At 56.4% G+C, this 10,895-nt stretch overlaps 1 protein-coding gene across 1 annotated transcript; it reads left to right on the top strand.

The window, feature by feature from the left end:
* The first annotated feature begins 8,387 nt into the window (after nucleotides 1-8,387).
* LOC138847749 (olfactory receptor 10V1-like) lies at nucleotides 8,388-9,355 on the top strand. Its single transcript, XM_070067496.1, has one exon. It carries the CDS (start codon nucleotides 8,388-8,390, stop codon nucleotides 9,324-9,326), a length of 939 nt encoding a protein of 312 aa, XP_069923597.1. The 3' UTR covers nucleotides 9,327-9,355.
* The last annotated feature ends 1,540 nt before the right edge of the window (nucleotides 9,356-10,895 follow it).

Raw genomic sequence — 10,895 nt, 5'->3', positions numbered from 1 at the left:
AATAAAAGTTAAAAAAAAGAAAAGAAAAACCGAGAACGGGGTGGGAGTTTGACCTGGCAGTTCAGATGCCTGCATGCCACATTCCCGTGCCTGGGTTTGAGTCCTGGCTCCAGCTCCCAATCCCAGCTTCCTGCAGATGCAGACCCTGGGAGGTGGCAGTGATGGTTGCCGCTGTCATAGGAGACATGGGTGGAGGTCATCGCTCCTGGCTCAAGCCCAGCCAGGATGGCGAAGAGAAGAAGAAGAGGAGGAAGAGGAGGTGCAGGAAAAGGAGGAAGAGGAGGAGAAGGAGGAGGAGGGGAAGGGGATGAGGTGGAGGAGGAGGAGAAGGACAAGGAGAAGAAGGAGAAGGAGAAGAAGAGGAGGAGGAGGAGGAGGAGGAAGGAGGAGGAGGGGAGGAGGTCGAGGAGGAGGAGGAGGAGAAGGAGGAGGAGGTGGTGGAGGAGGAGGAGGGGAGGAGGTGGAGGAGGAAGAGAAGGAGGAGGGGAGGAGGAGGCGGAGGAGGATGAAAAGAAGAAGGAGGAGGAGGAGAGGAAGAAGAAGAGGAAGAGGAGGAGGAGGAAGGGGAGGAGGTGGAATAGGAGGAGAAGGAGGAGGAGGGGAGGAGGAGGTGGAGGAGGAGGAAGAAGAAGAAGAACTGAAACCACAACTTGACTGGGCTTCCAGGAGTGCTGGCAGGGCAGGAAGTGTGCCCTTTCTCCAGCTGCTGCATAGCTCAGCCTTACCTTGAGCTCACGCCCTTGTGGGATAGCACCTGTGATTTCCACAAGGAACCAGGAACAAGGCCTGACTTTGCCTTTCTATCAGTCTTGCGCCCTGTATGTGAGGGCCACGGAAAGTCAGCTTTGCAAAATGATGATGGTCCATGGAGGGGTGGAATAGTATCCCACCTCACCCAATTTAGGACTACCTGGAACCAGGAACATGTACTTACTTGAAAGGAACTCATTCGAGTGGTCCAGAAGCTGGTGGGCTTATAAAATTGGACATGTGGAGACAGACACAGAGGCAAGAGAGGCTGGAGTGATTCATCTCAGTGCCTAAAAGGCAAGGGGAACCAAGGAATGCCAGCCACCTCCAGGACTGAGTTTGGACCAGTGACTTCCAGGGCTTGGAAGGGAACACATTTCTGTTGTTGTATGCAACACAGTTTGTTTTGTGGTATTTTGTTCTGACAGCCCCAAAAAAGAAAGACAGTCTGAGGATTGGTGATGACCCCCAAAGTATTTGTGGTCCGTGGAAAGTACTGAGGGTTTAGGCAACAGAGTGACTTTATGTCTGTTGAATCTAGTGATAAAAATATGAAGTTACATTTTGAATGTATTTATTCAGTTAATCTCACTACCAGTTTTATTGTATTTTTCAAAAGTACGGATTCATGCTAGACTGGAAACCCAGGAGGAGAGGGAAGCAAGAGGGAAGGAGGGAGAGAAAAAGAGGAGGGTTGGGGGGGGGGTGAAGGAAGGCAGGAGAGGGAGGGAGGGAGAGAGGAGGAGGTCCTCCATGACTGTGGGAGAGGGAGGGATGGACCGAGGGGGTGGGCGGGAGAGGGAGGGAGAGAGCGAGGAGGGGGTCCTCCCAGCTGGAGGGAGAAGGAGGGAGGGAGGCGGTCCTCCATGATGGCTCAAATGAGAAACCAGTGATCAACCAGGTTGCTCCATCTCATTTTAATCTAATCCATGTGAGGGTTCTGCTGAGTTTAGTGCCCAGCTGCGGGGCCAGCTGTGGCTTCCTCACTCCCTGCAGACAAGCATCAAGGTCACGGGCAACATGACGCAGGGGACTGGGCGGGGGTTGCACTCTGGGAACCAGAAGTGCTGGCCGAGAAGGCCAAAGGAAATCTGAGGCCCCCAATTAGGATTGCTTTCCTGTGTGTTTGACACCCCAATAACTAAGTAAATGATAAATGTGAGTCAGGCCTGAGGCTCACGATGTGGCTGATCAGGGAACAGCAGCTGCACAGCACAGCTCTTCCCTGCCAGCAGCTGGGGACCCCACACCCAGCCCTCGTGCTGACACAGGCTTCATTGTGGATCTAGCCTGCTGTGCGAGCCGAGCGGGCTTGCTGATGCCGTGCTCACCTGGTGTCTATGCTTGGAACAACCCGTTGGAGGAAGGGGAGGCTCTGTAGAGGAGGCCCACATCCTCAGCTGGGTGGAAAGAAGAGGCAAAAGATGGGGCCGGTGCCATTGCGGGGTAACGGGTAAAGCCGCCGCCTTCAGTGCTGGCATCCCATATGGGCCCTTGCACCCGTGTGGGAGACCCAGAAGAATCTCGTGGCTCCTGGATTTGGATTGGCACAGCTCTGGCCATTGTGGCTATCTGAGAAGTGAACCAGTGAATGGAAGACCTCTCTCTGTCTCTGCCTCTATCTCTCCCTGTATATATAACTCTGCCTTTCAAACAAATAAATAATTCTTAGAAAAATGAAGCAAAAGAGACCAAAGCCCCTTCAGCTCAGAGCTTTTGATGAATGAACCACGTGATCAGAAAGGTATGGGGGCCAGTGCTGTGGCACAGTTGGTGAAAGCCCTGGCCTGAAGTGCCAGCATCCCATATGGGCACCGGTTCTAGATGGCCCAAGTCCTTGGGCCCCTGCACCCACATGGAAGACCCGGAAGAAGCTCCTGGCTCCTGACTTCAGATATGCTCAGCTCCGGCCATTGCGGCCATTTGGGGAGTGAACCAGCAGATGGAAGACCTCTCTCTCTTTCTCGACCTCTCTCTGTAACTCTGTCTTTCAAATTAATTAATTAATTAACTAATTAATTTACAAAAGATATGTACAGCAAACATTGCCCGACGCATCGCATCAGAGATCCTGCAGCAAGAGCAAATGCAACCCTATGACACTCCAGTCATAAGCATCCAGCATACCAGGCGACCCAAATATAAACCATCATCATGAGAAGCTTCCTGGGGAGAGAGTAAAGTTCAAAAGTCTCCTTGCAAGTTGAAGTTCAAAGACATTTGAGAGAATCTCAAAATGAAAGTCTTTAGATGTGATGAGACAGAGCTGAAAGGAATTGTCACAAGTCACAGTCTCCAATCTGTCTTCTACTCAGAAGTCAGCTTTACTGTATGGTTGCAATGCCAACTCCCTGTGGCTTTCTCTTAGACGGAGTCCACATAGTTCAAAGGATGTCTTTGATATCGATCCCCAGTCCTACACCCACCACATTTATAATGCAAGGCAATGTTGCTTTAAAAGTTTTGTTTCTTTGAAAGGCAGAGTAACAGAGAGAAAGAGAGAGACACAGAGAGATAAAATGAGAGAGAGAGAGAGAAATCTTCCATCCACCAGTTCACTGCCCAAATTGACCCAATGGCCAGGGCTGGGCCAGGCTGAAGCCAGGAGCCAGGAGCTTCATCGAGTCCCCACATGGGTGCAGGGGCCCAAGGACTTGGTTCATCTTGCACTGCTTTCCCAGGTGCATTCCCAGGGGGTTGGATCAGAAACGGAGCAGCTGGGGTTCAAACCACTGTGCCACAATGCCGGCCCCAAGTCATTGTCTTAAAATGTCCCAGCAGAGCTACGTTCCCAGAACTCAGTAGTGGATGGCCCCAAATCCTACCAGAATTCATGCTGTCTAACCAGAGAGAGAAGCAGGCCTTAGGGGTAGTTTGCCAGCTGCAGTACCTGAGCTGCTGTTGCTTTGGAAGGTCTGGGGGCTTCCGAGGCAGCAGGCCCAGTTACCTGCATGCCCTCTGAGGCAGCTGTCTTCCAAAGCGTGCAGTGCGTGTGTGACAGCTCCTCCATTCCTCCCCTGCCTGTGGGCCCTACCTGAAGGTAAGCCCGGCATCCACCACGCCTGCTGCAAGAGTCCCCTGGCCTCTGTGAGCAGGGCACTCCCAGCCTCCAGGCCAGGCCTCTCCCTCGGGCTGCTGGGGCTTTCCTTGGTCAGCCTCTCAGATTGAGCAGGGGTGGGTTTCAGGGACCTCGTGCAGTCCCACTCTTGCCCAAGGCAGGGCAAGAGCACATCACAGAGCTGCTGCCAAAGCCTCCTCCGTGAGAGCTGAGAACACTAAGCTTTGAATCCCTTTGTCCTGCTAACAACCAAGGAACTTTTGTCTAGGAACTTGGGCGGTGAGGAGGGGCACAGAGAATATGGGGAATGGGTGGGGGGGATAGTGGCAAGGCTGGAAAGGTACCGTGACCCCACCCCCACCCCCACCCCCAGCCCCTGCCAGCAGTGTTGGGAGTCCTTCTCAGGGATAGAGGAGAAACTACTAGAATTATTGGAGCGGGCTTGTGCGTGACTCTAAGCACAAACAGGGATGTCTTGGGGGGGGGGGGGCGGGGTAGGTCCCATTCCCATTTCCTGTTTGCAGATGCGAGCCCTGATCCCGCTCCTCTCAGTGACCATACAGAACCGCAGGCGCTCAGCCTGGGATGGAGGAGCTCACAAAGCCATCACCTAGGCTCCCTTGCACACTGGACGCCTTTCCTGAGCAAGGCTTGCTCACTGGGTTCCACCCAACCCGAACCAGGAGGTTTTCTGCCACTGGATGCAGCCCGCCAGGCCCATTTACACCCTGCTAAGCCCACCACGGGGTGGGGGGGTGCAGCGAACTGGGCTCCGGCATCATGCAGCCCTGTAGGACGCTCTAGTTCACAAGCAATCGGCAGCCCTCCGGCTCTGGGTTTGGCTTTGGCTTGGGCTGAGCCACCTGGGGAAGGCACTCCCGGTGGGGAAGGATTGCAGCCCGGGCTCCTCCCTGACCTCTCCCAGGACTTTCCCCTCCGGCCCTCCCTGCTGTTTAGCCCGAGTCTCGGGTCGGACCTGCTCCTCCCGGGACGCAGCCTTCATAACAGCCAGCAGCAACCCTTCCGGGGGGTGCTCCCTCCGGTCCACACAGGCTGATGAGCTGCCGTGTGGCTCTGCAAAGCTGTTGCTGCCAGGTCCCGGTCTCCCGCTCCGGCCGCTGCTCTCCCCAGGCTGGGCCGTGCATCCTTCTCAGCTCCTCCCTGACCGCAGGTGGGAGCAGAAGAACCTCCGTCCCACCTTGGCTGCTCCCCAGATTTCTGCTTCGGACACCCTTGCGCCCCTCTCAGGTGACCCCCGGCCTCTTCTCCAGGGCTGCTCGGCCCGTGAGGAACGAGCAGGGCAGTGCTCTCTGCTCCACACCCGGCTGGGCTTGTGCCGCGGAATGTGACAGAGAGAGAGAAGAAAGCGCTGCACCGTGGAGGCCATCACAGAATGAAGGCATTACCTTGTCTTTATTTCATTTCTCCTTGTTCATACAGTTCCATATATTTGTCATTAGTGTTTAGTTACGCCTGCTGAAGTCACAGTGCATCCACAACGCAGCCATCAAAAAGAATGAAGTCAACCGATGCGCGGAATTCCGAGGTGAGGATCTCACCCGGGTCTTTTTAAAAATGTTTGCGGTGATTGTTTACGCAGGTGCACGTGCAAGCGTGTGCATGTGAGCCTTCGTGCATTTTGTTTGTGTGTGTGTGCATGGATGTGCAATTATGTGAATGACTGTGTGTACGAGTATGCAGCTGCAAGTGCATGCAAGAGTACTTCAAAGGCCGGCGCCGCGGCTCACTAGGCTAATCCTCCACCTAGCAGCGCCGGCACACGGGGTCCTAATCCCGGTCGGGGCGCCGGATTCTTTCCCGGTTGCCCCTCCTCCAGGCCAGCTCTCTGCTGTGGCCCGGGAAGGCAGTGGAGGATGGCCCAAGTGCTTGGGCCCTGCACCCCATGGGAGACCAGGATAGGCACCTGGTTCCTGCCTTCGGATCAGCGTGGTGTGCCGGCCGCAGCGCGCCAGCCGTGGCGGCCATTGGAGGGTGAACCAATGGCAAAAGGAAGACCTTTCTCTCTGTCTCTCTCTTACTATCCACTCTGCCTGTCAAAAAAAAAAAAAAAAAAAAGAGTACTTCAAAAAGTTCACACAAAATGTATCAGTATACTTTGGTGCAAAAGGGCTTTTTTGGTGCAGACTTTTTCCACGATATGTGGAAAACGCACGTTCTGAAAAAACTGGGCATCTATCTGAAAGCAGTTTGCACCAGAGTAAACTCATATTTCCCTATTTCCCCCATAAGGTTTTTTTTCTTTTTCTTTTTTTTTTTTTTTTTTTGACAGGTAGAGTCACAGAGAGTGAGAGAGAGAGAGAGACAGAGAGAAAGGTCTTCCTTCCGTTGGTTCAGTCCCCAAATGGCCGCCACAGCCGGCGCCATGCCGATCCAAAGCCAGGAGCCAGGTGCTTCCTCCTGGTCTCCCGTGTGGGTGCAGGGCCCAAGCACCTGGGCCATCCTCCACTGCCCTCCCGGGCCACAGCAGAGAGCTGGACTGGAAGAGGAGCAATCGGGACTAGAACCCGGTGCCCATATGGGATGCCGGCGCCCAGGCGGAGGATTAACCAAGTGAGCCACGGCGCCGGCCCTCCCCCATAAGCTTTTTACAGTAGCCTTGTGTGTATGGGTGCGCGTGTGTGTGAATGTGTGTGCGTGTGGATCTCTTTGCAGAGTGGGAGGGAGCCCTGAGGGATCAAAAACTTTCAGGCTGACTTTCACATCGCACTGTTTAAGTTGCTGAATCCTACGTGACTTGTGCTTTCATTTTCATCGTGTTTTTGATGTTTTCAAGGGTTTTGGCCCCAAGCATGAGAAAGTAATCGCCACATTTCCACAGCACTGTCACGGGGGAAGAGGGTACAAGTGATTTGTTGCAGTGAAGCCAAAGCCCAGGGTACAGTCCAAGGAGGAAAAACTTAAACCAGGAAGCGTTCTCATGCTTAGACAGAGCTTGCAAAGGAGAACCTGGGGTTCAGAGGAAGGCTGGGCAGGTGGAGGCTGGGAGGCCGGGCTGAGTCATGAGACGGGGCTGAGCTCAGCTGTAGGCGGCGCTTGTGTGGAAGGAGCTGATCACCGGGCCCTCTGCCAGTCCTTGTAACTGGGGCTCCTGGGACCGTCGTGGGGCTGTGTGACGGGGGGAAGCCCTGGCTGGGCTGCGCAGGGCTGGGCCTGAGCAGGGCAGGGGCCCTTTGCGCAGGGACTGACTGTGGCGTCCGGGCAGAGCCATTGGTGCGGCCAGGCTTGTTGTCGGCTGCGGAGGGGAGGTCATGCAGGCAACGGAGGAATGCGCACATTTCCCTCTAGGTACTGGTCCAGCTCTAACGATCCAGGTGCCGGTGAGGTAAACAGGAGCCAACAATGATGCTCAGCGTAACCCGCACATGGCTGAGCCCCTGGACTCACCACCACCACCTATGCCAAGCAGAGCTGTCATGAAAACCACTCGGATCCTCAGCCGTCCCTAAGAAGTGAGCCCCGCTCGCTCGCTCGCTCGCTCGGTGGCAGCGCCCTTCCCACAGGGTCCCTAACTCCTGCAGATTCACGCTTGGCTAAATCTCTAGACCCCTTATAAGGTCTCCCCCCTTCCCCATCTGGCTTGTAACTTGCGTCCTGAGACAGGTCCCTCCCTGACTCTCCCGCTCTGTCCTGGGGGTGCCTTACCTGGGACCCAGCCCCTCCCTCTGCCCTCGTCTCACTCGGCATCTGGCCCGGAACTAACAGAGAAGCATGTGCAGATGAGCGGGAGGCATTCGTTCAACAAACGTTTACTGAGATCCTGAGCAAGCCTCAGCCAGGGTGTGACAGGCAGCACGGCTCTCCACTTTTGCCATTATGGGGCTCATAGGCTGTTGATCAAGCTGGAGAAAGCATTGGAGAATGACAGGACCTGGTGGCAAATAATATGCTTAGGGGGAGTCCAGAGTGCTGAGGAAACGTAGGGGTCGAGCAAAGGCTGGGAGGAGGTGACGCATGAGCCAGGGCCTCCACGCCATGAGGAGCGATGGGTGCCAGAGGGGCAGCTGCCACTGTGGGCTTTGGCTTGCCCCCTAGCCCACTGTGGGCGGCCTGTTGGCAGCAGGAATCCTGGGAGTCTGCTGGCACGAAGTCCAAACTGTGTAAGATCACCTCAGTGACCCTTCATCCTGCAGGAGCCCCCTGCAGCGTCAGCAGCCCCGCAGGCCCAGTCTCCCCCTGAACCTCTGCGGCAGAGATGGCGCCACCCCCCACCCCCGCCAGCTCCTCCTGACGCAAGCAGTTTGGGCAGAAAGCCGGGGGTTGGCATCTCTGGAAAACAGCTCCGTCTTTAGGGTTCACTCATCTGCTCCGTCTCTGTAACAGCCCCACAGGTGTTCCAAGGCGACCTCCCAGGAGCAGCTCTTCATGCTCACTGAACACAGGGCCGGAGTCCCGGGGCTGACACAGTGAACTCCAGGGCGAGCCTGGAAAAGGCGGTGGCAGGGCCGGGAGAGCTGACGACACTCTGGTCCGTGCACAGGGCTCCGGGGTTTCCCACGGCCTGGGACTTGCACGAAGGCTGGCCTCCCCAGCTCACGGGCCGTCCGGAGGAGCACACGGGATGGAGCCGGTGCGGAAGAACCACACCTTGAGCTCTGAGTTTGTTATCCTGGGCTTTGGGGAGATGGCTGACCTGCAGATCCTCTTTTTTGGGCTCTTTCTAATCATGCATCTTGTCACCCTGGCAGGGCATGCAGCGATTGTGCTCATCACCCTCATCGACTCTTGCCTCCAGACTCCCATGTATTTCTTCCTTCGAAACCTCTCTGCCATTGAAATCTGCTACACGTTGGTTATTGTCCCCAACATGCTAGCCAATTTCCTGTCCAGGAGCCAGCGGATGCCCTTCCTGGCCTGTGCGCTGCAAATGCACCTCTTCATCGCCCTGGGCGGGGCCGAGTGCTTCCTCCTGGCTGTGATGGCCTATGACCGCTTCGTGGCCATCTGCAACCCCCTGCGCTATGCACTCCTCATCACCAGGGGCCTCTGCCTGCGGATGCTGGCCCTGGCCTGCATCAGCGGCTTTGCCCTCTCGCTCACCCTCACCACACTGATATTCCTGCTGCCCTTCTGTCAGTCCCACGAGATCAACCATTTCTTCTGTGACATCCCCGCTGTGCTCTTCCTGGCCTGCTCGGACACGCGAGCCAACGAGGTCGCCATCTTCGTTGTCTGCATGCTCATCCTCTTGATTCCCTTCGTGCTGATCCTGCTCTCCTATGCGTTCATCATCGCTGCTGTTCTCAAAATCCACTCTGCTGAGGGCAGGAGCAAAGCCTTCTCCACCTGCACGGGCCACCTGCTGGTCTCTCTTCTGCACTACGGCTGTGCCATTTTCATCTACATTCGCCCCAAGTCGTGCTACACCCCAGAGCAGGACAAAATCGTGTCCTTAATCTACACCAACGTGACTCCCATGCTCTACCCTATGATCTACAGTCTGAGGAACAAGGAAGTCAAGGGTGCCCTCAGGAGACTGCTGGAGAGCCACGGCCACTGAGGCCCAGCCCAGGGCGAGCTGGAGGCGAAGGCCGGGCCCACCAGGACCAACGTGGCCTCCTTTCGAGAACGCACTCTCACCTCAGTGCAGACCTAGCGGCCCGGCTCCTCACGTGTGAGGGCGCCTGCATGGTTCTGAGCACACCTGCCACCCACTGGCTCCTGTGCTGAGGTCTGAAACGTGGATGGCATCCCAGGGTCTTCTGAGATGTGGCGGTTCGGAGCATTCATGGCTGCTCCATGGCGCCCTCAGGGACAGCCCCACCCATCATCTGGGGCACCGCCTGAGACGTGGGCACCGGCAAGCAGAAGGCCACGAGATGACCCAAACAGGACCCTGAGCCATTGTTACCGGTCTCAGAGGGGAGGGCAGTTGCCAGAGCGAAGTCACATGGGTTCTCTTCCTCAGCTCAGCCTAGAAATAAAAAGCCGGGAAGCGATTTGCGAAGAGGCAGAGACTTTTATTAGAAAATAAATGTTTATTTGATTGGTGAGCGGCAGAGAAAACGTCTGGTCCGAGAGGAGAGCAGGTGGAGTGCCTGAGCGGGACCCTGGCTTTGAGGAAGTGTCCTGGGTTTCTAAGGCATCACTGTCTGTTCACTGGGTCATCCTCTTGGGGGTGCCCATTGGACGGGGGTTTCACATGCGTAAGTTGATTGGCTTGGGGCTCATGGAGACAGCGGAGGTCTGCTGGAGACTTCCCGTCCCCTTAGGGGCTCAACCCCCTCCTCTGCTAGCTCTGGTGAAAGATTGCACCCAACCTGAAGGGGTGATCTGTAGCCTCAAGGTCACACAGAGAGCCAGGGTCTCCTGGAGCCAGTCTGACTGTCCCCAGGGAAATTGCACCCAACCTGAAGGTGTGATTTAAAGCGGCAAGGTCACACACGCGGCACGAGAAGGTATTAGTGGCGGGGGGGGGGGGGTGCCGGTCGGTCCGGAGACAGGCTTTCCAGCCGCAGCCGGCAGCCTGCTTGTGCAGGACATTCTACCTATATCTGAAGGGGTCCACGTGCCCCCGTCCCACTGGACGGCCTCAGCCAGCCACTGCCCCGGCCAGAGAGCCAGCGGGGATAGAAATGCAAAGAGCTCCCAGACCCAGACTAGGTAAAGTGGAGCGGTGGACAGGCAGACCAGCCCAGAAACCGAACTCCTGCCTCACTAAGGGGCGGTCTTCTCTAGCTCACGGAGAGACCCCACAGCAAAGGCAAGCAGCAGCGCCAGCAGCTGCCGCCACAGCGTCCTCGAGGCCCAGGGCCGCCCACTCTGCACCCACCAACCGCTCCCCGCCCTCACTAGGGCGGGTGGGAAGCTGCTCCACTTGTGCTTCCAGGCCCGCTGACTCCTCCTCCCTCTTCCAATTGCACTCAGAGGGCCACTTGCTCCCAACAAGCCCTGCCCCCTGCCCATCCCGGGCCCGGCGGGGTGGGGGAGATGCCCCTCCTCTGTGACCCATGTGCCTCATGACAATACTGGAACGTGTTCTCTGTCTCCCTGACGGCCTAAAGCTCCTCACTCTCACTGCAGCACCTGGCACGTGGCAGGTGTTCAGTAAGTGGCCGTTGGACTGAAT

The sequence above is a fragment of the Oryctolagus cuniculus genome, chromosome X (assembly GCF_964237555.1).
Source record: "Oryctolagus cuniculus chromosome X, mOryCun1.1, whole genome shotgun sequence".
Lineage (NCBI taxonomy): Eukaryota > Metazoa > Chordata > Mammalia > Lagomorpha > Leporidae > Oryctolagus > Oryctolagus cuniculus.
This window is presented reverse-complemented; position numbering and strand designations above follow the sequence as displayed.

What these genes read in the sequence shown, in the direction of transcription:
- LOC138847749 (XM_070067496.1), top strand. Translation starts at nt 8,388, where the DNA reads ATGGAGCCGGTGCGGAAGAACCACACCTTGAGCTCTGAGTTTGTTATC.